General features: G+C 43.4%; 1 protein-coding gene across 3 annotated transcripts in view; it reads right to left on the bottom strand.

Annotated features, from left to right (window-relative positions):
* COL5A1 (collagen type V alpha 1 chain) overlaps positions 1 to 27,454 on the bottom strand; it is a 275,391-nt gene that overhangs the window by 147,321 nt on the left and 100,616 nt on the right. For all 3 annotated transcript variants that reach the window (XM_082264614.1, XM_082264613.1, XM_082264615.1), the window contains exons 5-8: positions 19,405 to 19,536; positions 18,422 to 18,565; positions 11,119 to 11,376; positions 9,624 to 9,794 (exon numbers count right to left, since the gene is read on the bottom strand). In XM_082264614.1, the coding sequence (XP_082120740.1) occupies positions 9,624 to 9,794; positions 11,119 to 11,376; positions 18,422 to 18,565; positions 19,405 to 19,536 (705 nt within the window). The remainder of the gene's footprint in view (positions 1 to 9,623; positions 9,795 to 11,118; positions 11,377 to 18,421; positions 18,566 to 19,404; positions 19,537 to 27,454) is intronic.

The raw sequence follows: 27,454 nt of genomic DNA, 5'->3' as shown, positions 1-27,454 counted from the left end.
AATATGCTCTGTGCCACTACCTTTTGATCCTAAAGTAGTGCTCCTGAGCCTCATACCTGTGGATGCTGTTCAACCATCCATTAAATTGTTACAAATATGTCTGCTTTTCCTTGCTCATGAACTTGTAGCACAGAGATGGCCGTCTTCCCGTCCCCCTACCATGTCACAATGGCGAGATGCAGTTAACAACATACTGGAGAGAGAGAGAGAGAGAAACTAACCTACCAGCATAGGGGCTGCCCAAAATATTTCCAAAAAGTGTGGTCCCCTTGGTTGTCATCTTCCCTGTCGGCCTCTTCATCTATCTATCCCACACTAGGGACAGGACCCATACAGTCCTCTGCGATCCTTACCTCTGTGTTGTTAGCAGGCTGTTATCTGCCAGATACTGTATTTGCAATTGTTCATTCTATGCTGTGCTATATGGGGGCTCTAAGATCCCATTGAATATTGCTACAATGCCTATATGTTGTTGTATGTAATGCTGCTATTAGAAGGTGCACCGAATGGAAGTTTTGGTGCCAAAACTGAAAATGCAGGATGCACTTATCTGAAAACGAAAATTACAGTTTTTAAAATATATATTTTTATATATAATTGTATTATATTTGACTTTTTAATTAATATCATGAATTTAAAGGAATATTATTTGATTGTTGGCCTCTATCTGCACCTTGAGTACAAAAAAACCTCAAGAAAAATGCATCCTGGGCCAGGTTTTGGTGCGGGACACTGCATTTATTTTGCACAGGAATTGCAGTACATTCCTGTGCCAATGACATGCGGTTATTCTGAGGTGCAATTTGAGTCATTGATTTGTATGGCTCAAATCGCACCACATTCGCAAACGCGGGCAGGACCCTTTTTTGTCCGCACTAGAATCGGATCGCATGGGTGTTCACACCAATGTGATTTGATTCTGCAAATTGCACTGCGTTTGGAAACCAATTGTGGGGTGTCGTTAACTTCACATATACTCCGCAATCAGTTTGGATGAACAGGCTGCAATTTTGATGCGATGCGAAATCCACACATTCGCTGTGAATTTGCACTGCATCCAGTGTGAACTGAGCCTTTAAACTCTATGTATGTCTTCACACTGGTCTGTTATGCTTTCGTTGTGGTGTTAAAAAATTTAGCTTGCTGCATTTTTGGCTATTTGAAAAAAAAAAAAAAACTGCACCAAAAACGCACCACCCTATTGACATGCATTGAAACCGCAGCAAGAACGCATCCATAATGCACCTGTTTTATGCAGTTTGTGAGTCACATGACCTATGAAAAACACACCATAAAGCACAGTAAAATCCTGGTAAAATTGAGGCAAACTTGCATGCGTTTTTAGCGCCATTTTCAGCGCCTTTTTCTTTATCGGCAAAATGCCAAAAACACCATTTTCACCTGATATGTTTCAGCTGACGAAATGTCAGTGCATCTCTAGCTGCTACCTTGGTCTTCCTACTCTGCGGTAGAGACTTCTCTCTGCTTTTAATTTTATTAAAATATTAAATATTGCAGCTAAAGCCCCGTACACACGTACCGATTGTCGGCCGTAAATATTCGGCCGACGACCGATCGGCCGATTGTAGGCTTGTTAGTATGATGTAAAGGGAGAGCTGCGCTAAATTGATGGAAAACCAGAGTCACCCAGTATGAACAAAATAAGGTAAACCCACAATAACAGATGGTACTATGTCAAATAAATTCTCCTGCAACACAGACACATGTATGTCACAAATTGTCAGCAGGCATAAATACAGATGTGAGAAATAGTCCATCAAAAGAGTCCATAAGGTTGGATAGGTGTCCAGTGAAAAGGGTGAAGCCACACACCACTTTCAACGTGTCTAATTCCACAGGTGCCACATGCAAAGAGCTCAAGATCTGCTTACCAGAGCTCATAGGATTATGAGCATAACACACATGTCCACAAATGGGCCAACCAAAATCGACCATGTGTAGCGTAATACCACTAATCTTGGGCGGATGACCTCGAGCTGAAATAGGAGCCTCTCGGTGTTCCACGTTCCAAAAAAAAAGGGTACGATAGCGTAGTACGTCCACACAAGTTTATTATACATAGGTTAAAAGAAACACTTACATTGTAAAAAAGAACAAGCGCTTGTAATAGTCTAATACCGCCCGACTTCCGGGTCGCGTCGTGGTGACGTCAGCACGCCTTCCCTACGCCGTTTCGTGACACCTCACGTCTTCCAGGGGATGCGGGCGGCGCGCTGACGCACCACTTAAATAACAAACAACAGACCACCTCCTCCGCTGTCACGCGGGACGGAAGCCGCCATCTTAACTAATGGAATGCCACTACCCAAGAGGTTTAACACCAAGGCAGGCAAAAAAACCCATAATCTCAAAGACAAAGCCACCGGAAGGGGCTAGGTCCGTATCGATATGCCATTTTAGACAAAAAGCTACATTGCAAAACAAACATCGTGTTGGTCCAAAAGCCCCCATGATGCTGCAATCAATTATACTGACAAACGGTGTGCAGTTAGCCTCAATATCATAAAAACTTCACAAATGGGCAAACGCCCAATCGGCCATACTAAATGCTGGCAAAGTGGAAAAGGGAACCTGATCCATATAGCATAATGACAATAATATGAATAGATACTGGTATTTAAATAAGTCTACCGGGGCAGACAAAAAAGTAATTTGGGCAAAAGTAAGGATAGATTAGACCGTAATCTCTATATTACTAGATACTGTCCAGGCCCTTCTAAAATAAATAAACAATAATCAAAGTTCACCTATGTGACATTACATGAAATGTCCACATAATGGAAATGTTAAAAAAGGGGACCAATCTTTATCCCAAATCCATACAGCATAAACGCAGCATCATGAAAACCCATGGACACTACCCGATGCTTGTTGGTAAATACATGTAAATTACATAAATACATATAACAGCATTTTAAATATGTCAAGCATAGCCAAATAAATACACACTTTACGTGCGAACAAATGAAGGCAACCCCAAGTAAAAGGATCTGGAAGGTTTTTAAATAAATAAGAAGATCCAAGCAGCAAAAATAAAAGGTGAATAGATAAAAATTTAAATAAATAAAAAATTCCTTTTACAAGGAAGCATAATCCAAGGGACAAAAGGGGTTGAGAAGGATCAGATGAATACATAGACCTCAAGAATTATCTATGAATGCGTTCACATCCGTATCAATATTCAAACCAAACGGAGTGAACGTCTTCATCTTGTAGATCCAGGTCATCTCAAGTTTGGACAATCCCCTGACGAAGGGTTCCCCTCTCCAATGTGGAGAAAATTTATCGATCCCGAGAAAGATAGTACCTCGAGGGTCCTTGTTATGCTTGATCCTATAATGATTGGAAACAGAGTGTTTCCTGAAGCCCTTCTTGATGTTAGCAATGTGCTCGTTGCAGCGCACTTGAAAGGCACGTTTGGTCCTGCCAATATATTGCAGGCCACACGGGCACTGCAACAAGTACACAATCCCTGTTGAAGTACAAGAAATACAGGGCTTGATAGGGAAACTGACACCCAAGCTGGTAGAGCGAATATCCCTGGTATTTCTCTGTTTGCATGCATTATAATAGCAAGTTTGACAACGGTTACACTTATAGTAACCCTTGAGTTGATCAAAGAAAGTAGGCTTAGGCCCAGGTGCATCAAGAACGTTCGGTGCCAATTTGTCACGCAAAGTAGTGGCACCCCTAAAGATGACCCTGGGTTTCGTGGGTAAAACCTCTCTCAAGGTCCGGTCATTTTTTAGGATGTGCCAGTGTCGTTCTATGATGTTTTTTATCTTTCTATATTGAGTGGAATAGGTGGTCACAAAGGGAGCAGTGTAAGCAGACTGTGTGATAGCTGATCTAGTAGAGCCAGTTAACATGGCAGATCTATCCATAGCCTCCACTGTATTGAGGGTCCCAGTGAGAAAAGATTCCTCATAACCCTTGTCCAAAAAACGGTCAGTAAGGACCTGTGCTTGACATACAAAGTCCTCGTGACGGGTACAGTTGCGTTTGAGCCGCATATACTGCCCCTTCGGCACAGCTTGCAACCAGGGGGAGTAATGACAGCTGTCTGTCGGAATGTAGGCATTCCTGTCGGTTGCTTTGAAGTATGTTCTTGTAATAAACTTGACCTCATCACGAGAGATAGTCAGGTCCAAAAAGTTAATGGACTCCTGGCTGGCTTCAAAACTGAGTTTAATACCTCTGTTATTGTTGTTCAGTTCTTCCATGAACGCATCCAGCTCAGATCTAGGCCCATCCCATAGGAGGAGGACGTCATCAATGTACCTAGCCCAGAGCAAGATCTGAGGTTTAGCACTATTATAGATGACGTCCTCCTCCCACTGGGCCATAAAGAGGTTGGCGAGTGAGGGGGCAAAAGACCCTGGTACCCGTTATAAGAGAGAATTGGAAAATATTGTGTCCAAAGGTCATTCTCTGGGTATTTTGAATAAGAAAGAGAAGACTTATTTGGTACCTAAGGCCCCAAGAACGCCTATTATTTACTACTTACCAAAGATACATAAGAGTCTGACCTCCCCCCCGGGCCGTCCCATTGTCAGTGGCATAGACTCTGTGACGTCCCGGGTGGGGAGGTATATAGACTCGTATCTTCAGCCTTTGGTACGGCTTATTCCATCTTACATAAAGGACACTCGGCATGTTATTAACATGCTGGAAACCATTGCCCCAGTAGATGGCCTGTGGCTTGTCACAGCAGATGTGGCTTCCCTGTATTCTATAATCCCGCATGAATTGGGACTGAAGGCTGTGGAGGATTCTCTTATCCGGGACTCTGATATTCCTGTACTTCAGACCCAGTTGATTATGGATCTACTCAAATTTGCCACCAGATCTAATTATTTCTGGTTTGGGGGGCAATACTATCGCCAGGATAGAGGAGTGGCGATGGGGGCGAAGTATGCCCCCTCACTCGCCAACCTCTTTATGGCCCAGTGGGAGGAGGACGTCATCTATAATAGTGCTAAACCTCAGATCTTGCTCTGGGCTAGGTACATTGATGACGTCCTCCTCCTATGGGATGGGCCTAGATCTGAGCTGGATGCGTTCATGGAAGAACTGAACAACAATAACAGAGGTATTAAACTCAGTTTTGAAGCCAGCCAGGAGTCCATTAACTTTTTGGACCTGACTATCTCTCGTGATGAGGTCAAGTTTATTACAAGAACATACTTCAAAGCAACCGACAGGAATGCCTACATTCCGACAGACAGCTGTCATTACTCCCCCTGGTTGCAAGCTGTGCCGAAGGGGCAGTATATGCGGCTCAAACGCAACTGTACCCGTCACGAGGACTTTGTATGTCAAGCACAGGTCCTTACTGACCGTTTTTTGGACAAGGGTTATGAGGAATCTTTTCTCACTGGGACCCTCAATACAGTGGAGGCTATGGATAGATCTGCCATGTTAACTGGCTCTACTAGATCAGCTATCACACAGTCTGCTTACACTGCTCCCTTTGTGACCACCTATTCCACTCAATATAGAAAGATAAAAAACATCATAGAACGACACTGGCACATCCTAAAAAATGACCGGACCTTGAGAGAGGTTTTACCCACGAAACCCAGGGTCATCTTTAGGGGTGCCACTACTTTGCGTGACAAATTGGCACCGAACGTTCTTGATGCACCTGGGCCTAAGCCTACTTTCTTTGATCAACTCAAGGGTTACTATAAGTGTAACCGTTGTCAAACTTGCTATTATAATGCATGCAAACAGAGAAATACCAGGGATATTCGCTCTACCAGCTTGGGTGTCAGTTTCCCTATCAAGCCCTGTATTTCTTGTACTTCAACAGGGATTGTGTACTTGTTGCAGTGCCCGTGTGGCCTGCAATATATTGGCAGGACCAAACGTGCCTTTCAAGTGCGCTGCAACGAGCACATTGCTAACATCAAGAAGGGCTTCAGGAAACACTCTGTTTCCAATCATTATAGGATCAAGCATAACAAGGACCCTCGAGGTACTATCTTTCTCGGGATCGATAAATTTTCTCCACATTGGAGAGGGGAACCCTTCGTCAGGGGATTGTCCAAACTTGAGATGACCTGGATCTACAAGATGAAGACGTTCACTCCGTTTGGTTTGAATATTGATACGGATGTGAACGCATTCATAGATAATTCTTGAGGTCTATGTATTCATCTGATCCTTCTCAACCCCTTTTGTCCCTTGGATTATGCTTCCTTGTAAAAGGAATTTTTTATTTATTTAAATTTTTATCTATTCACCTTTTATTTTTGCTGCTTGGATCTTCTTATTTATTTAAAAACCTTCCAGATCCTTTTACTTGGGGTTGCCTTCATTTGTTCGCACGTAAAGTGTGTATTTATTTGGCTATGCTTGACATATTTAAAATGCTGTTATATGTATTTATGTAATTTACATGTATTTACCAACAAGCATCGGGTAGTGTCCATGGGTTTTCATGATGCTGCGTTTATGCTGTATGGATTTGGGATAAAGATTGGTCCCCTTTTTTAACATTTCCATTATGTGGACATTTCATGTAATGTCACATAGGTGAACTTTGATTATTGTTTATTTATTTTAGAAGGGCCTGGACAGTATCTAGTAATATAGAGATTACGGTCTAATCTATCCTTACTTTTGCCCAAATTACTTTTTTGTCTGCCCCGGTAGACTTATTTAAATACCAGTATCTATTCATATTATTGTCATTATGCTATATGGATCAGGTTCCCTTTTCCACTTTGCCAGCATTTAGTATGGCCGATTGGGCGTTTGCCCATTTGTGAAGTTTTTATGATATTGAGGCTAACTGCACACCGTTTGTCAGTATAATTGATTGCAGCATCATGGGGGCTTTTGGACCAACACGATGTTTGTTTTGCAATGTAGCTTTTTGTCTAAAATGGCATATCGATACGGACCTAGCCCCTTCCGGTGGCTTTGTCTTTGAGATTATGGGTTTTTTTGCCTGCCTTGGTGTTAAACCTCTTGGGTAGTGGCATTCCATTAGTTAAGATGGCGGCTTCCGTCCCGCGTGACAGCGGAGGAGGTGGTCTGTTGTTTGTTATTTAAGTGGTGCGTCAGCGCGCCGCCCGCATCCCCTGGAAGACGTGAGGTGTCACGAAACGGCGTAGGGAAGGCGTGCTGACGTCACCACGACGCGACCCGGAAGTCGGGCGGTATTAGACTATTACAAGCGCTTGTTCTTTTTTACAATGTAAGTGTTTCTTTTAACCTATGTATAATAAACTTGTGTGGACGTACTACGCTATCGTACCCTTCTTTTTTTTGGAACGTGGAACACCGAGAGGCTCCTATTTCAGCTCGAGGTCATCCGCCCAAGATTAGTGGTATTACGCTACACATGGTCGATTTTGGTTGGCCCATTTGTGGACATGTGTGTTATGCTCATAATCCTATGAGCTCTGGTAAGCAGATCTTGAGCTCTTTGCATGTGGCACCTGTGGAATTAGACACGTTGAAAGTGGTGTGTGGCTTCACCCTTTTCACTGGACACCTATCCAACCTTATGGACTCTTTTGATGGACTATTTCTCACATCTGTATTTATGCCTGCTGACAATTTGTGACATACATGTGTCTGTGTTGCAGGAGAATTTATTTGACATAGTACCATCTGTTATTGTGGGTTTACCTTATTTTGTTCATACTGGGTGACTCTGGTTTTCCATCAATTTAGCGCAGCTCTCCCTTTACATCTTCTACTTAGTGACTCCCACTACAGCTGCTGCTTTTTCTTTGGCTTAGCGCGGTTATTTACTTTATATTGTTAGTATGATGCTTCCGACAGCCGACAGCGCACTTTCGGCCGAAAAGAATCTGTCGTGCAGGCATTAAAATTTTTGTTGGCCAACACCAGAACGGCCGATTGTTCACCAGTCAGTACAGAATTCGGCCGACAATAAGCAGATTTGCAAGACTGGGCATGCTCAGAGAAGAAAAAACACAGGGAAAGTTAACCATCACATGACATCACTTCTGCAGTCGGCGGACAAAATTCTTGTGCAGTCTTTTGCACTTTTCAGCGGACAGGACAGCCCTGGACAAAAGACGGCCGATCGGTCGGCCGACTATCGGTACATGTGTACGGGCCTTTACTGACCAATAGATATGGTAGCTGCATTAGTTTTCTTTTTTTTTACCTGATGATCTGGCCAGTAATACACCACCTGTATTAAACAGGGTATACACGCAGAGTTTTCATTTCGTTTGACCAGTAGGTGGGTGGACCAAGCAATGTGGATGCAGGAATCTCCCGCACTGAACTATTGTATTCTTATAGTGGGGACTCCCCCCCATCAGAAGACATAGATCAGCGCTGTAGCCATTGGCTGCATGCTCTGATCAGATGCTGGTGTTCTAGCAGGACTGTTTGACAGAGGCCAGTCTAATGATCGGTTTCTGTTGAACAGACAGGGGTACACACACCAAAATTTGGCCAGTTCTAGCTGAACCATCTGAATCTCAATATGCCCCCACTCTGGATGAAGGAGCACAGGGGCAGCTTCAGACAGCAGCATTGTTTTTTTGGGGGGAGAGTTTTATTATTATTATAATACAGGATTTACACTGTGCCAACAGTTTGGATAGCACTTCACAATATAAAGGGAGACAGTACAGCAACAATACAATATGATTAAGAGGGCCCTGCCCGAGAGTTTACAATCTAATAGGGGGGCCAAATGTTAGGTGTACTAGCAGATTTAAAAAAAAAATCACAAATTGAAGCCAAACTCCACATTACAGTAACACAAGTTACAGCAACAGTTTTTTTTTTTTTTTTTTTTTTTTTTTTTTTGGGATAATGGTGTTGCATGAATAGATACAAGCTAATCATTATAAGCACCCCTGTCAGTGGTAAATGTTTTGTCTCAATATTCTAAATGCTACATTTGTTGGAGAGCTTGTTCTGTTGGAAAACAACAGACTTGACTTGTCACTAGATAAAAAGAAAAGAAAAGAAAGCCTAAAAAAAATAAAAAATTGAATGCAGCTATCACATCTAAGAATTGGTAAGCTGCAATATAATAAATGTTTGCTTTTGGGTTAAATACCACTTTAAATATTCAGAACATGGAGGCAGAGTGATGCAGAAAAGCACCACCCAAAGTCCTGAATCCTAAATATACACAAATGGGCCTTCCAATCCAATGCTGGCAAATGATGAAACATACATCATGCTCTGTATATACCGTTCAGCCACATTTTTTACAGGATACACATAACTTAAATAAATTACACAATTCACGAATCTAAAAAAGAGTTAATATTTTGTTTCTAAATGAGCGGAGGGAAGACACTCTTAAATATGCCATCCCATTGCTTTATATAAAAAATGCCTCTAAACTTTGGCAATTACAAAGTAGGAATTGGTTGGTAAACAAATATTTTATTATTATGCATTTTAGCTCTGATTTTATTTTCACCTAGTGCAATGCCACCTTCTATTCTGCAGGTGTCGCTCATGACTTTTATTTCTGTTCATATATCGCAGGGATCACAGACGCAATGGAGATACAAAGATGCTGTTTGTATTTAAGTGACGATTCAGTGACAGAACCGATTTTCAGTGGAGGACTAATTTGTAGTTACCTCGTACTCTGGCACAATGACAGCCGATCCTTTCAGATCCTCTTCTTGTTTGTCTACATCGTAGTCCAGGTCAGAATAAGTGTTATCGTAGGTGACTATGGTCTCCTCTGCGAAATCGCCATCGACATTTTCTTCCTGTCTGGAGCTTCCTACACCACTCACCAATGTACCCTGAGATGAGACAAGAGCCCCAGTTAACCAAGATTGACAAATTAGTATTTCCTGTTTTATCTCTTGACTATTCTCCTAAAAATGTTTTGTTCATTTAACTTTAGTCAAAGGAGCATGTTAGAAATGTGTCCAATCAGGTGCAGGCACTGCTTGGGTATTTTGACAGCAAGGACCCGTCAGCTGTCAAGAATACAGTAGCAAAGCAAAGGGGATTTACCCATTTACACGGTTAGCATAGATTGATGAATCTGCTAGAAATCTACATATGCATAGTCAGCATTAGAACGGAAAAGATACCTTACTGCTGTCCTCATCAAAACTCCATTATTAAAAGCCTCAAACTACCATTATTTTGAGGATCAATATCCCATGCATTGACTTTTAAAGTCAAAAATCATTAAAAAAAAAAATAAATAAATATGTGTGTGCAGCTGATTTGTGATAATGCCTCCAGTGAGCTGAAAAATAATGCTTAAAATAACTCACAGTATTGAACATATTGCATGCCTTATGTTCGAGTGAACTGAGCCAAATATACCCTCAAAGTTGATGAAACAGCTGTATACTATGTAAAGATTTTAGAAAATACCTGCCCCATACAATGCGGCCGGGAAAGGAAATCTGCAGTTTTGGATAACATTGATGGATTTATCTATCTCCTAACTTTTAAGAAAACCTTGGAAATTTGCGTCTCTGCCCCTTCCACAATTGTGAGATTTCGCCACAGCAGTTTGTATCTCCACCCCCATTTACAGTAGTAAGTAGGCTCAATCTCTCACAATTGGACTATTTTTCTTTTTTTATTATACATTACAGAGAAGGCTGAAACCATTATTTGGATTGGGAAAATATCAATGCAGGGGGGAGCTGACCCTTCGGTTGCAGTGAATAGGCTTGACTGGAAAATCTAGAACAGGGATATGCAAAGTGTGGCCCTCCAGCTGTTGCAAAACTACAAGTCCCATCATGCCTCTGTCTCTGGGTGACATGATTGTGGCTGTCAGAGTCTTGCTATGCCTCATGGGACTTGTGGTTCTGCAACATCTGGAAGGCCACAGTTTACATACCCCTGATCTAGAAGATTATTGTCAGTGCCAAAAGGCGTCGTGCTAGGTCTGCTGAATTGGCTTAAAAGGAAATTCTAGTTTACCTTATGTGTCAAGTTAGAAATAATTCCTACCATGATTTTCACAGTTTACCTCCCCTGCTGTGTGATATATGTGATGATTAGATTTTGTATACGACCAATGGGTGAATCTAGCTATGCAGTCGCCAAATATGCTGAATAGTTGAGGAGACGTACAGTTGCGACAGACACACTTACGTTGTTGACTGCGGTCACAGTGCTGGTAATGACCTCGCCAGTTCTGTCAATGGATCCTTCATCCACATTGGTTCTCTCTCCTTCATCCACCTCAGAGTAGTTTGTGTCTTCGTAGGGTTGTGGGGAGTAGTAATCCTCATGCACACCATAGTTGTAGTCATATGTTGTTGGGCTGGGGTTGGCTTCACTTTCCTCTTCAATCCTGACTCTTGCTGCTTCAGTAGTTACAACTGGAGCTTCTGTGGGTGCTGGGGTCTCCTAAAAGAAGAGAACAATCAGTACATATTTTTCTGCAAGCTAAGACTGGTAATAGATTTTTTTTTTTTTGGATCAGCCAGCCAGCATTCTTTAAAAGAAGAAAAAAAAATGGATTTCCCCATCCACCCTAGCGAGGTGGATGGAGGAATCTTCCCTATTGTATTATTGTATTCTGACAGCAAGACACCACCGCTGTCAGAATACACTGATTGGCACTGTAGCTTCAGACTGAATGAACATTTTCCAAACATTTCCATTCAAGAGAAGCTGATCATTCAGTTGACTTTTCTAAAGCAGGAATGGCCATAAATGGATCAAAACTCAGCTGGTCCTTCCAAAACTGATCGTATTTCCATCCCAACATGGTCAGCTTTAACTTCGTGGATGTGGTGAAGCTCTACTGGCATCCATCATCCAATTACATAAAAAAAAATGGATTTTTGTAAAATCTTACCGTAAAATCCTTTTCTCTTAGCTCATCGACAGACGTAGTCCTCGGTGATACACCACCTTCGGGTTATGTTACCTCCGCAGGAGCAGGACTAGACAGGAAATTAAAAAGCTCTGGCCACACCCTAGGGGCAGTCCCAGAGGGTATATCCTCTCTCTCTCTGCCTCAGCAAATCAGTTATGTGAAAAAGCAGTGCTTAGAGAATTTAACCCAACCCAACTCCAAAACAGAGGGGCGGGGACTACGTCTGTCGATGAGCTAAGAGAAAAGGATTTTACGGTAAGATTTTACAAAAATCCATTTTTCTCTAGCGCTCATCGACAGACGTAGTCCTCGGTGATACACCACCTTCGGGACGTCCCAGAGCAGTATCACAACTGAGGGGTGGGAAAATGGAAATCAAATCCCAATCTAGAAGGCCCAACCGGTGCCAACTAGAAGTTTACAATGCTCATCCTTAATGATGAGACTCAACAAAAAAATTTTCAAACAGAAAAAAACCCTCGAGGTAGACCACCGGTCTCCTCAAATTGCGGCCTGCAACACCTTGCGGCCAAATGAGGCATCCGCCGATGCCGTCACATCAATTTTATAGAATTTTGTAAAGGTATGTACCGACGACCAGGTGGCCGCCTTACATACCTGGACCACTGACGCCTGATGGCGAAAGGCCCAGGAAGTACTGAGCGCTCGAGTGGAGTGCGCCCTAACAGGGAACGGAGGACTCTGACCCTTAATAGAATAAGCCTGTACCACCGTCTGTCTAATCCATTTGGCAATGGTTGCGGCAGATGCAGGCAAACCCTTTCTGGGGCCATCCGTGATCACAAAAAGTGAATCCGTCTTACGGAATGATTCCGTAGCTTTCAGGTATACCCTGATTGCCCGAACCACATCTAAGGAATGCAACGCATGTTCCCGATGATGCTTGGGCTGAGGACACAAGGAAGGTAGTACAATATCTTCATTCAGATGAAAATCTGAAACCACCTTAGGAAGAAAAGATGGCTTAGGATGAAGTACTACCTTATCCCTATGAATCACTAGGTATGGGGACTGGCATGATAATGCAGCCAGTTCTGACACCCTGCGAGCAGAAGTAATAGCCACCAAGAAGGCCACCTTCTGGGATAAAGTAAGCAAGGGAATCTCCCTGATGTTTTCAAAAGGAGGTTTCTGTAGAACCGACAAAACCAAATTAAGATCCCAGGGCGGTAAGGGCGCGCGGACTGGAGGAGCCAGGTGCCGCACCCCCTGGATGAAATTCCGCACCAAGGATTTGGTAGCTAACGGCTTCTGAAAGAAGATTGCTAATGCTGAAACTTGACCCTTGATGGTGCTCAAGGCTAGCTTCTGCTCAACCCCTTGTTGCAAAAAGGCCAATATTCGAGAGACCGAATAGGTACGTGGAGGAAATCCTAAAGATTCGCACCACGCAATATAAGTCTTCCATGTGTGATAATAGACTTTGCTGGAAGTCGCTTTCCTTGCTTTAATAAGGGTAGGAATGACAGAAGTAGACAAACCTCTGTCCTTCAGTACTTGGGTCTCAATGGCCAGGCCATTAAAACCAGCGACTGTAAAGCACGAAGGTAACTTGGTCCTTGAGACCACAGACACTCCCTGAGACGAAGTTCCCACGGAACGTCTGCGACTAGCATGTCCAAGTCGGCCAGGCCGGCTTGAGGAGGCCAGCCTAGAATTTCTAGGACCACTGGCGCTGATTGGATCTGAACCAGGCGTCCCTAGAGCTATCTGGCCCCGACCATCCGAGAAAGTCTGGTCGTTTTCTGTTTCCACACATTTATCAGATACCTGATAGTTATCAGGAAGGGTGATCTTTTCTGGTTGAACCTCAGGGACCGAAGTCACCTGACTAGAGGCTACTTGGCCTATCTGGTCAACCAGATCCGATTCCTGTGAGGTATCGGGACTAATCTTAGGAAAGGGTAAAGGAAAAGATCTATTCAGGGAACGGTAACTACCGCTTCCTGTGGTACTTAAATGTTGGAAGGGAAGAATCGCACCGGTAGTAGTGGTTGATGCTCGATCTGATGTCCTGAATACCGGTGAAAACGTCCCCCCACCCTGAAACCGGGTGGGGGCGCACCTTCAGGCTGTGTACTCCTTTGCTTCGGGATTGGCTGGGTTGGTCCTCTGCTTGTCCGACCAGCCCTTCTTGAATCCTCCTGGAGGAGTCTTGCCTTTCCCGCTAGTACCAGCCGGGCGCCCTTTATGGGCGGTAAAGAAAGGTCCTCGCTTGTTGCGAGGTCCCTTAGCTTTTGCAGCCTGTGGCAAGAAAGTGCTCTTGCCCCCAGTGGCATCCTTAATGATTTCATCTAGGTTGGCCCCAAATAGACGATTCCCCTGAAAAGGGAGATTGGTCAAGGTCTTTTTGGAACCTAGGTCAGCTGACCAGCATTTTAACCACAGCACACGTCTGAGGATCACTGCTAACTTAGATGCATGCCCTAATAAGGGAGTTGTGTCCAAGGCTGCGTCACAGATAAACCGTAGCCCTTGTATGATCTGTTCCATCAAATCAGATGTCTCCTGGGGAATATCTTTTCCCCTAAGATCTTGGCGTACCATTTTCGCCCATTCCGTAAGTGTCTGGGAAACTAGACCAATAACAATTACTGGTCTAAATGCTGACCCTATCAGAGAAAAGATAGTGCGGGACTCTGCTTCTATCTTTCGATCCACCGGATCCTTAAAGGACGAAGTGTCCTCCACTGGAATAACCGTGGCTTTATTCAGCCTGGAAATAGGCGGATCCACGACTGGTGGTACCGTCCATTTCTTAATGATGGATTCCTCAAACGGATAGCGTCTAGCAATACGCTTGGAAATAGTAAAGGTACGTTTAGAATGCTCCCATTCTCCTTTAATCTGATTACCAAAACATTTAGGTACCGGAAAAGCCTTCGCCATCTTGATGGGCTTATTAGTACCGAAAGGCCTCTCTGTTTCAGTTGCCTCTGCCGGTAAAGCCTCAAGTTTTAAGGTTTCTTGCACTGCCACAACTAGTGCGTCCACCAATGCTTCTTCCTGAATTATAGCAGGAGAAGAAGCGTCCTCCTCACTGTCTGAGGGGGCTTTACCTGGGATAACAGCCCTTGCAGAGGAACCTGCAACTGCCGTGACCATCTCTGAATCTGAGTCAGAGGTATCAGATGGTATAGGGGTAGGCGGGGGTCGCTTCCTTGACCCCCGTCCCTGACAGGCCGCCTCCACCCGAGCCACCATAGACTCCAAAATTGCTGTAAATGATTCTATACTCTGTGCACCGGCGGGTCCCGAGGCCCCCTCGAGGGAAACAGGTGGGGGAATATGTGTGGCAGGGTCCATGATAACTCCAGTTACTTCCTGGATAATATAATTCAAAAGAAAAAAACTTTTTTTTTTTTTTTCTTTTCTGACCCCCAGCGCCACAAAAAGCCCCTTAGTGTTACCTGCTAGGGATCCCTATCGATCGAGAGAGAGAGAGATAGACCCCCAGGCTCACCACTTGATGCTCAGAGTAAAACTGCAACAGCTTACAGCGCTGTCTTGACAAACAGGAAGTCTTTTGGCTGGCTGCCCAGGAAGAAGGGAGGCGGCTCCGCCCCTCTGCACGCCTTCCGGCGCCTCCCCCAAGCTCCACGAGGTGTAGGATCACCTCAAACATGGCCGCCCCCATGCTGGAGACACGAGGCTACGCCAAAATGGCGGCTCGTGCGATCCAGCAAAAAAAATGGCGGCGGCCTGTGCTGACTAGCGGTGTGCTGCAGGGCACACAACACTCTCTCTGCATGGGGATATGGCGTGGTTGGCGGTACCGGCCCTGGCGGACCGCATGGTCGTTCGGGAGGCCTGCTAATAGCTGGAGATCTGATTTGGAAGGCAGTCTACATGTCCGTGGCTTCTGACTGGTAGGTAGCTTATACTTAACCCATAAGATTCCCAGAATGCCACAGATTACATCTTTAAAACATGTATACAATAGATTGTTAGCTCCCAAACCAAGCCTCCTGGCTTTTTGCACACATAAAATCACACTCAAAGTAGGAGGATTTGTGACATGTTATAGGATAGAAAGAGCTCTTTCTTACCATACAGAGAGGGGCCCGCGTTCACCACAAAACCCGTCAGGGAAAAAGGGGGAACATACTACTCACCATACCGGAACCAGGCGGGCACCAACTCCTGACAGTACCCCTCTCCACCGGGGCGGGAGGGCTGTCGACCGATACGGACGCCGTGACTCATGGTCTTTGGCGTTTCAGCGAGACGTTTAACTCGCGGGTTCAGTCCTTTTAATGGGACTTTGTCGCGGCCGACCCAGCGCGGAGCTGTGGCCTGCACGCGCTCGTAGGCTGAACTGGGGTGACCACCGGATCTCAACATCCAGCCCGTCGCCCAGTTCAGCTTTCTTGCTTGAAGATCTCACAGGAACACTGGAGAAAAAAAGCTGTCTAAAAATCCTTTTAGAAAAAAATTCTTGCCAGGACCTAAGATCCCAGCAAGGTATCTAGGTCCTTACTCCTAACTAGACAGAAAATAACTGATTTGCTGAGGCAGAGAGAGAGAGGATATACCCTCTGGGACTGCCCCTAGGGTGTGGCCAGAGCTTTTTAATTTCCTGTCTAGTCCTGCTCCTGCGGAGGTAACATAACCCGAAGGTGGTGTATCACCGAGGACTACGTCTGTCGATGAGCGCTAGAGAAATACTGTTTTTTATTTTATTTTCCTTACATTTAAAGTTTCACCACATTCACTAAGCCATTAAGCCACCAAGCACATTATGAAAAACAGTTTGGCAAGCATCGCCCTTTTATCACTGAGGGCAAGGACATACACAGTGTGCCCAGACACTTCTTGGAACATCAGGCCAAGTCCACTGAAAGCTTGAAGGTATGGGTTATTGAGGCCATATCCAGAGTTCTCCCCCAGACCGAGCATTTTCAATAGCTGTGCCAGAGGGAGACCTACTGGATTTATTCTTTGGATGTTTTGTCTCCCAGGGGGCTTAATGAGGAGCTGAAAGTGAGTACACTGTTATAGCTGTCAATTTCCCTTTTTTTATATAGTCATTTTGAGTGTTTCTCCCTGGTTCACCTATATCCCATATACACATATTGGAGACTTTATTAACATGTATCTGTACTTGTAACTGCAAGCCTATATAACTTATATACATATACCCCACACGGATATAGTGCTGTTTATCCATTTATTCATTACTGGTTGCATAAAATCCAGTTATATTTGTCACCTATACAATATCATGTTTCCCGTGTTTTAATGTGTGCCCTCTGCTGGTCATTTTTATATACATACTACACGTATACATATGTATATTTGCACTATTTTATACAGTCCTTTATACATTCATTGTCTGATCTCTTCCTCATTATTATTCTTTTTCTTCTTTTTTTGTTCCCCCCATTGTTCTATATGTGCCTTACTGGCATCTGTAGTTCCACTGGTCCCCTTAATTTTTTGTGGTTTTTTTAGTGTTCTTTTGTGTTTTTTGTGCCACTTACCTGATGTTCTTTCAAATTTTCAATAATTCCATTTCACTGTACCATTCCCCTCAGTATGTATTTTTTCACATATAATTTTATTTAGTATCTATATTTATTTATCGCCTTTTACCTATGCCTTTTTATGTATAAATCTACATTCCAGGCTGCTGCTATCCCTGTTCCCAGCCATAGTCCCGCCTATGACCTCGCCCCCAGTGGGTATTTAAAGACACAGCCATGTGTCTGAATTATCGACATGAAGGAGCCAATCGATGCTCCGAAATGCATACCTCCCTTTTGACATCACTTCCTAGCATTTGTGTTCTACGCTGGACCAGGCAGCACGGACGTCCTTCCTGGTTCTTTCTCCTGTGCCCCCTCTGCTGGTCGGTTGGGATCTCCACCATCCAGCTGCACATTGGAGCACTCCTGGGACCACCTGTCACTGGATTCCTTGCAACATCCTATGATGAGCCTGGTTTATTTTAATGCTTGTAAGTGCATTTTTATCCTTTGGCAATACAAGTATTTTGTTGTGCACTTAGAGGCACCTTCTATTTGTTTTCTTTGAACCCGAGTTTGCTTCCCTCTTGGAGTTGCTGCCCTAGCGCTGCTGAGACTGCTGTTTGCCTGTTCTGTATCCAATCCATTGCGGACATCGCCTCTGGCCAGAATCCACTATCCAGAGCGCCCTCCATCCCCTCATCCACATTCACTAAGCCAACTGAAAATTCCCTTGCAAAGTAAATAGCCTAGCTACCTTTAGTAAATCAAACCCAGTGTGCACTCTACACTTTTTTACATCACATTAGCACAGCTTTTCAGCCCCAGTATGCACATGATGTTGGCTCTTTAGACTGTTATCCTGAGCAACATTTAGATGAGATATGACACGGTTATAAAATGTCGGTAGACAGTTGTTTCATAGCTGTGGGGTAAACTCTGCTTATGGCCACAATACCTAACTTTTTATAATGTGATTTCAGTAATTGCTTTGGGTTAAACTACAGTATGTACATTAAATTGAGAAAGCTAAAGAAACTACAGAATGTTACATTACATGTGACGTTGGGGGTTGGCGTACCTCTTCAAAGTCTGGCTGCGGTCTTACTGCCTCCTCACCAGTGGCTTGTGTGGGCTTTACAGTTGGAGCTTTATCATTCTCTTCTTCATAGTATGGGTATTCGTAGTAATAGCCTTCATCTCCTTCTGCAGCCTCAGGGTATTGCTAAATATGAAAAAGAGTGGCTGAAAAAAAGAGGTGCACCTCCAAAATGCCTGTGCTACCTGCTGTACACTTGGCATAACCTTGCAACCCAATAGTAGAATTTAGAACCTCATATCATGAGCTAAAAATCCTATTTAACCCACCAAAACCCTACTACCCCAGCCAACGAAAGTACAACACAAAAAATAAAACTAAGCCAAAAACCTTAAGTTTAAAAGTTAAGTTTAGGGTATATAATCCTGTACACCACCTGCTACTGGCCCCACATCCCTACCACATTAGCCATATCCCTACACCATATGTCACAGACAATACAATGTTACATAGTAAGCAATAAACTGTAAACCACCCTGCTTCATCATGGATGTACCTTATAACTCTAAAGTGTTGATATAGGAGTAGACAATGTTCTTGTTGCAAAGTGATGGCTAGTAAAGGCTAATAAATAAAGTAAAGCTGTTCACTTCAATCCTCCATTCATGTCTAACCAAAAATCCTGTTTTTTTTTTCTTTTTTGTTTGTTTGTTTGTTTTTCTTTTGTTCAGTTCAGTGAACACAGTATCATTATCTACTATTTTAGTGAATCAGCTATTTCATCTTATAACACAGATTCTACAACCTTATTCCATGCAACAGAGACCCCACAAAGCCAAAGAATACAGAATTGTGGTCAGGAATGAAAACTGGAGGAAAAATACAACAACCTTGAAGTAATGCACTGCAAAGGATGATATATATATACAGGTGATAATGCCTTTGAGATATGATCTGAATGGTAAACCCCACTTCTCACACTTTTCATTCTGTCTTGCTTTCATTAGCCGTGCTTTGGTACTTACATACTCTTCCTGGTTGGGGTCCTGAGACTGGGGGGTGTCAGGGACAGCAGTGTCACAGTCAGGGCTGTAGTGTTCACAATAATCAAAGGCAGCTCGATGGTCTGGAACGATAAGGAGTTGCTGAATGTCTCCCTGAAAAGACAAAAGAGATGAACAGTGAGGCGTGGAGTCCCACCACTTACAATGATCTTTGCTCATCTCATCCACAAAATTATTTTTTTTCTAGCACATCTTATTATGTATTACATTGGTACCAATATAAAAATGCAGCATTCTGAGTTACAAAAGATACCGTAATGCTCATTTGTTGATATATAAAGATACAGCAAAGTAATTCCCTCGAAAACGGCACACGGATGTCTTCATGAACTATAAAAGAGGGCTTGCTAACACCCCTATCTCACTGTCCCCCAACAACTTCAACCTGATACACGATGCATATGGGCCAACATGTATGTAACAAAAAACAGGGAATGTTCCGCGCTCAAGGATATAAATAGTCCAAAGATAAGCTGCCATTAAAGTCTGATATTGACCGTCAGATAAAAATAAACAAAAATGATTTGCATGCGGCGCTCAAATAACAGTCCGTTTTCATAGACAAGTGCGATCCAACCTGCTTACCAGATGGAAAGAAATAACAGGCCTGTCCTCAAAAAAGGTTGGTGTTGGTTCTCTAAATAACAGCCAAATCCGATCAGTAGAAGAGGCAAAACATATGGAATCAAACAAGAAAGCATCTCATGGTGTAGTACATTTGGGTAAATGAAATTAAATCCATAGAGGCCACCACCAAGAACCCGTTTTAGGTGTGGTATGCAAATGGGTTCTTGGTGGTGGCCTCTCTGGATTTAATTTCATTTGCCCAAATGTACTATACCATGAGATGCTTTCTTGTTTGATTCCATATGTTTTGCCTCTTCTACTGAGCGGATTCAGCCGGTATTAAGATAACCAACACCAACCTTGTTTGATGACAGGCCTCTTATTTCTTTCCATCTGGTAAGCAGGTTGGATCACACTTGTCTATGAAAACGGACTGTTATTTGAGCGCCACATGCAAATCTATATATGTATGGAACAAAAGCTGTAAGTGTGGGGGCCCTTTTTGAGTTTAGATATCGGTCATACAGTATTTTTATCCCAGACTCTACACTTTGCAGCAACAGGTGAGTGATTAAAAGGGAGACATAAAGAGGGGTCCTTTTTCTAGAAACATAAGCCTAATCCTGGCAGGCAGTGGGATCTTTTACAACTGTAGCACCAAAAGAAAGGGGCCTACATGCAACTTTCCTACCAAGTGAAGGGGAGATAAGTTGATACATCTTCCAGAGGTGAACGGTTTAATTGATACAAAGTGAAATAACGTAAATGTTAATAAATTTACCTATTATATAAAAACCTAAACCTTTTACCAATGCATGGAAAGTGATATGCTCATTACAGATAGTGAAGCCCAAAATTTGAGGTTAGCTTGCGACAGCGTAGGAACTGGGGGTAAATGATTTAAAAAAAAAAATATTTCAGCATTAAAATTAAAAAAAGAAAAATGTGTTTAAAAAATACCTGCCAACTAAACCTGGCAAAATTGTGTGGGAGCAGATTAGGAAAACTGTCCGACTGTGTCATGGCTGTCAAGTTCAGGAATAGGATTTTCTGAATTATTAGGCAACAGTTAATTTTGTTCTCCAAGCATAGTGATCGCCATAGTCTTGGCTGAGTGTGACTCATAAAGGCTGAAGTTGAACAGCTCTCTTTAGATCAGACACACGTATTAAACTACAGCCCCTTCCCTCCATTACTGTCACACACAAGAAGAGAAAAGGATTGAGGGTGAAGCCAGCAGAGAAAACAGAGGGGAGCAGTTTTTCCGAGCTCCTGTGAGCTCTCCAAAATGTTGATTAAACAAACTTGGTCCAGAGTGAGCTCTCAATTAGGCAGCTTGCCCGGGACTGAGTCACAGCCTGAGTGACACACAACAGCAGAATTATTTTCACAAGGAATTCAGGTTTCCAGCAATGTGTCAGAGCCAGCACAACTGTCCCAGAAAGCTGGCCAGCTGGGACACAGGCTGTACCATTTCCAGACCGTGACGGGGGATGTCACCCACAACTTGCAACATTATCTTTAACTAGACTGTTCTATTGCTATATATCTTATTGTGCAGGCATTCTAGTTATTCTGGAGTGTGACAAAAAACAAAGTTCAGCCCTGCTACTTGTGCAGAGGCAATGCATGGGCTTCCCCTGATGACCTTCTCCTGGAAATGCAAATTCCTTGCATGTCAAGTTGACATAACAGGTGAGCACACAAAGGTGAGCAGTAGCACCCAGAATTCCCAAGTGGACAGGTACAACAGCAGTGAGATCTGATTGTTGGCAGGGTCTGCACACAAGGCTTTACTTATACCTACAATATGACTTTGTGGGAGCCTAACCTTTATATGCATTTCTAGCTGAACTCTAGCTAAACACACAATAAATAATACAGCTCTTTAATCAATAAATTGTCAATAAAAATATTTTTTTAAAAGACAAGTATAATAAGTACCTAATTTGACTTGGTATCGGAGTCTTGTAGCCCTCAATACTGCAGAGCCAAGACTGGGGGAGAGAGAAGCAGCACACAGCAAGGGACATAGAACTAGAATGAGAAATAAGCTCCTCGTGTGCTGCTTCTCCTTTCACTGTCCAGTCCAGTCTCTCTGCCAGTGTTAAAACAATAGAGCAGGTACAAATCAGGTATTCTGCCTTGCCAGAAAGGGCTGTGCTGTGCCAATCACAAGACTAGATGGACATAAAGACATATCATTTGGCAGGGAAAACAAACCCCTTTTAACTACTTAACCTGTGAATTTAGGCATTTGCTTTAAAAACAGTTAAGCGTGCATTTCAGATCTGCCCAGGTACCTACAGAAAGTGGAGGGCCCTCTTGAGTCATTTTACCCTAGAATCATACCGAAGTGACATGTGGTCTGAATCTTTGCTGTCAGTTTCTGTCCGCTTAGAGTTAAAAATGCAATTTACATCAATAGCTTAAAATTGCTTGTTGCTACATAAGAAGCAAATGTAGAGCAAACAAATGAACTTCAAACTCATCAGTGACTTCAATCTGCATGAAACTCTCATTTTGTGCAGCTGCAAGAACATTAAATATTTCATATCTGAATGGCGCAGGTATGTGAAGAGACAGATAAGGGCCAATGAGAACATACCTCAAATAGCTGGTTAAATATACACTGCCTAAAAAATTAAAGGAACATTTTTTTAATCAGAATATAGCATAAAGTCTATTAAACTAGTAGTGGAGGGGGTTGTTAATCAGGTTAAGCTGCTTTGGTGTTAATTAAATTAACAACAGGTGCACCAATATTACAACCCCAAAACAGGAATGGTTTTACAGGTGGAGGCCACAGACTTTTTTTTTCTCTACTCATTTTTTCTGACTGGTTTTCACTAGTTTTGCATTTGGCTAGGGTCAGTGTCACTACTACTAGCATGAGTCGATACCTGGATCCTATAAAGGTTGCACAGTCAGTCTAACTCCTCCAGGATGGCACATCAACATGTGCCATTGACAGAAGGTTTGCTATGTCTCCCTGCACAGTGTCAAGAGCATGGAGGATATTCCAGATGACAGGCAGTTACTCTAGGAGAGCTAGACGAGGCAGGAGAAGGTTTTTAACCCATTAGTAGGATCGATATCTGCTTCTTTGTACAATGAGGAACAGTATGAGCACTGCCAGAGCCCAAAAAAATTACCTCCAGCAGGCCACTGGTGTGAATGTCTCTGATCAAACAAGCAGTCAGAAACAGACTTCATGAGGGTTGCCTGAGGGCTCACCGTCCTCTAGTGGGCCCTGTGCTCACTGCCTGGCACCATGGAGCTTGATTGGCATTTGCCATTGAACACCAGAATTGGCAGGTCTGCCACTGCCACCCTGTGCTTTTCACAGATGAGAGCAGGTTCACCCTGAGCACATGTGACAGACATGAAACGGTCTGGAGAAGCCGCGGAGAACGTTATGCTGCCTGTAGGATTGTTCAGCACGACCGGTTTGGTGGTGGGTAAGTGATGGTATGGGTAGGCATATTCATGGAGGGACGCACAGACCTCTACAGGCTAGACAATGGCACCCTAACTGCCATTAGGAATCGGAATGAAATTCTTGGACCCATTGTCAAACCCTACGGCATTGGTCCTGGGTTCCTCCTGGTGCACAACAATGCCTGGGCCTCATGTGACGAGAGTATGCAGCCAATTACTGGAGAATGAAGGAATTGATACCATTGAATGGCCCCCACACTTGTCTGACCTAAATCCAATAGAACACCTCTGGGAAATTATTTTTCGGTCCTTCCGACGCCACCAGGTTGGACCTCACTCTGTTTAGGAGCGCAATGATGCCCTGGTCCAGATCTGGGAGGAAATACCCCAGGACATTATCCGATTAGGAGCATGCCCGATGTTGTCAGGCATGCATACAAGCCGCTGGGGGTCATAAAAACTACTGAGTACCATTTTGAGTTGCTGCAATGAAATGTCAGCAAAATGGACTAGCCTGCTGCACCATTTTTTTTACTTAGATTCGTTCCTCACACGTTACCCAGTCCATATCATTATAGATGTCCAGCATTATATTTTCCCCCATTGGTATGTTTTCAAAGTGTTCCTTTAAATTTTTTGAGCAGTGTATTTATGCTGAAAGGAGAGTCGGGGGGGGGGGGGGGGCTGCAGAGAGAATCTGTATCAACAAAGGCCTTTTATATCTTTCAGCATACTGAAATGGAGACATCATACTTAATAAACACCCATTATTCTCCCTGTAACACAATGTATAACACACAGAGCAGACCACAGTACAGGCACTCCTGAGCAGAAACCGTAGTACTGTTCATGCAAGCAAAAATCTTTTATTTTTTTGCAAAAATCTTTAATTTTTTTATTTGTTTATTTCCCTTGTACATGAATGGGTATTTAAAGTGAACACAACCTCACTAAGTTAAATTATTATTCCCTACTCCTTTAGTAAATCAATCCTTCTATCTTCTGGCATGTATTCTTCAGCTCAGAATTCTGGCCAAATATTAAATATGGAAGAAAAAAATACACCAGCCTTGAGATAATTAAAAGTGCAAATGTTGTTACATGCTGGTGCTATATTTTGCTATGTACCATGCCCATGCTAGGATCTAAATGTAAAACCCTCAAATAAACACTGTTTTTTATTCCTTTCATTCTGCCTGTGCCCCGCCAATGCTTGTCTCTGATGTTAAATGTTGCTCCTAGTTCTAATCATAAATATCAACCAATTATGCTCTAAACCCCCCCCCCCCCCCCCATGCCATATGTATTAGCCTCAGAAGGCCCCTTTCACACGGGCGATCCACACAGCAGGTTCCGCTTCTTTCAGTGGGGGATCAATCCGCTGATTCCCGCTGAGCAGGCGGATGACAGGTCAGTCTTCACTCACTGTGCTGAGACAGAGCTATCAGAGCCCCGCTCTCCTCGAAGGGAGATCAGATGAAAACTATCCATTTTCATCCGATCCTATCCGCCAGACAGATGGAAAAAAGGGTTACCGTCCATCTGGACTTCACGGACAGGATCGTATCGGATAGCAGCAGTTGTCAACACAAATGACACCGCTGAGATTCCCTGCCCCATATGGGTGAATGGAGTGTCCAATCGGGTGCGTCTGAAAAACGGACAGGTGGACCTGGTTGGAAAGCCCAAGTGTAAGGGGCGAAAGGCATAAATTTGTTAAGCCAGGTACACACTAGTGTGCTGTGTTTTGGCTGCACTACGTGTGGGTAGGTTGAAATATGCTGGTTTTACCAAGTTAGCCAGGGGAAAGGGTTAACTGTTTTAAGCTCAGTTCTCAGGCTTTTTGGTTCATGCCAGCCCACCTGTGCTAAAAAGGGGGAAGGCTAAGGCCCACCAGTCTTTATTGGTTGGTTTTGTTCCTGTTCATAGCTGAAAGTACTGGGACTGCGGCGCCTTGCAGACCACTGAAAGCACCCAGACTTTCAGAAACATACAAGCCATGAAGCATGCCAAGATGGACTCTCACCTCATGGGAGGTATGTCTGGGCAGCCATACTACTGTAGTCAGTTTAGGGACAAGGACATTGTCCATATTGAATGGTTATACTGCAACCGGTTATGTAAAGTTACATTAACCATTTTGAGCCTGGTCTAAATGTATTCAAAGTGGTGCATGTTGGTTCTGGCATATCTAAAGAACCAAGATCTGAAAAGCACAATGGGGTATGACATATCACCACTACAAAAAGGTTAACTCGGTAAGACAAGGAAGAGGAATGTAGTTGCTAAGTGTAACCAAGCACAAGTTCAAGACACAAAGGAACCAATAGTTAGGGGTATTACATGGTAAACTGACAGGCCCTCCAGTAGCAAGGGCTTTGATGTTCTGGCTCCCTCCCTAGCGGTCAGTATCCAATAGCAACCCGAATTTGACCAGTGCTACAGAGACCAATGGCCTGGTCACAAGGTACGGGAAGAAAGGAGTTAACAAATGCCCACGAGGCCCATGTTACGTGCACAGCTGGACCCTATTCTGTTAATGGGAGTGAGGTAACAGAGGTACACTGGACTGGTGGAGTGGGCACAGGCTAAGCATGTCCCTCCTAATGCAGTGTATACTGTAAGTTACAGTGTGTAGTGACATGGGACAAGACACTTCACAGAGGATACTTTTATTGCTGTACACAGGGAAGTCTCATCTCTAAGTCAGGGAACTGCCTTAATGTTAGATTTTTCACATGACTGCAGTCTCCACCTGGTCCTGGGCATTGCTGAGCATGTTCGTTGTGAAAAGTGTACTTGCGTGAAGGGGCGAATTAGACCCCACACATACGAGGGTGTATGTGCAGTTTACATGTGTTTTATATGCGCTTTTAGCTGTGGCCCTATTGACTTCTATCAGGTCACTCGTTTCTGTAGCATAATTCTGAAAGCGAACCAAAAGTCATGCATACCACATCTTTGGTGCGCTTTCAGAAAACAAGGCAAAAACTAGTGATCCAATAGTAGGTGTTGGGACCATGTCTAAAAATGCATTTAAAGTGCAAAGTGCAGGACACCAATGTAAACCTGGCCTTAAACTAACATATTTTTTTTTTTTAAGTGCAGGCAAATTAAAACCATAACACTTCCAAATATGTTTTACTTCTCATAATATTCCCGTGACAGAAGAACAGCACCACATTTGTTGAGCCAACATCCAGGGTTGATTCTCTCTCTGCGATTATGTAAGCATGTAACTCCTGGTGTCTGTGTAGTACCTGGCTGTGTATACAAATGTCATTCACATTTGTGGTTGTCATTACCACCATCTGAAAAGTTCCCCGTCGTGGATAGCTTTTTAAAGGTATTTGACAAGTTCCAAGGGGTCTTAGAGGACTCCTATTATAACCCCTGAAAGCTTGCAGCACCACACTGCAACCCCAAGCATTACATGCGGTTTGAGGGTGGTTGCGGTGTAACTTTATTCACTTGAATGGACCACTTTTGGTGGAAGTATTGCCTGCTGAACATGACCTGTGGTGAATGTTTTGCTGTGTGATGCAGAACTGTAGGTTCATCTTAACTTGCAGGTGCGTGGGGTCAAGAGGCAGTAAAACTGCAGCTTATCTTAATATTACTGCCCCTGGCTGTCTGTGTAAACAAATGTTCACACAGATCACTCCCTTCTAAAGCCGATCACCTTATGACTTACTGCAAAGTTACAGTTATGCAGTCTGCTCAGCGCTCGCAGTGGGGAGAGGAGACTGAGGAAATGGATTCCTCCTGCCTGCAGCAGACTGATGGCATCATCCCACCCTAGGAAAAATTTAGGCAAAACCTAGGCAAGGAATTTAATCTTCCTTTTTATGCCCTGTAAATAGTTTGTAAAAGGCCGTGACCTTCTTCTAAATCCAATTTAAATCAATATATTCCCTTTGGAGCAAAAACAATAAAAACACCCCTGTCTGATCTATAGATTACTGCTGAACCTCACAAGTGCTTCCTGCTTTCTGTGTGGTTA

Source organism: Pelophylax lessonae (assembly GCF_965119305.1).
Source record: "Pelophylax lessonae genome assembly, chromosome: 7".
Classification (NCBI taxonomy): domain Eukaryota; kingdom Metazoa; phylum Chordata; class Amphibia; order Anura; family Ranidae; genus Pelophylax; species Pelophylax lessonae.
The sequence above is the reverse complement of the archived record's forward strand: the minus strand, read 5'-3'. Positions and strand labels throughout refer to the sequence as shown.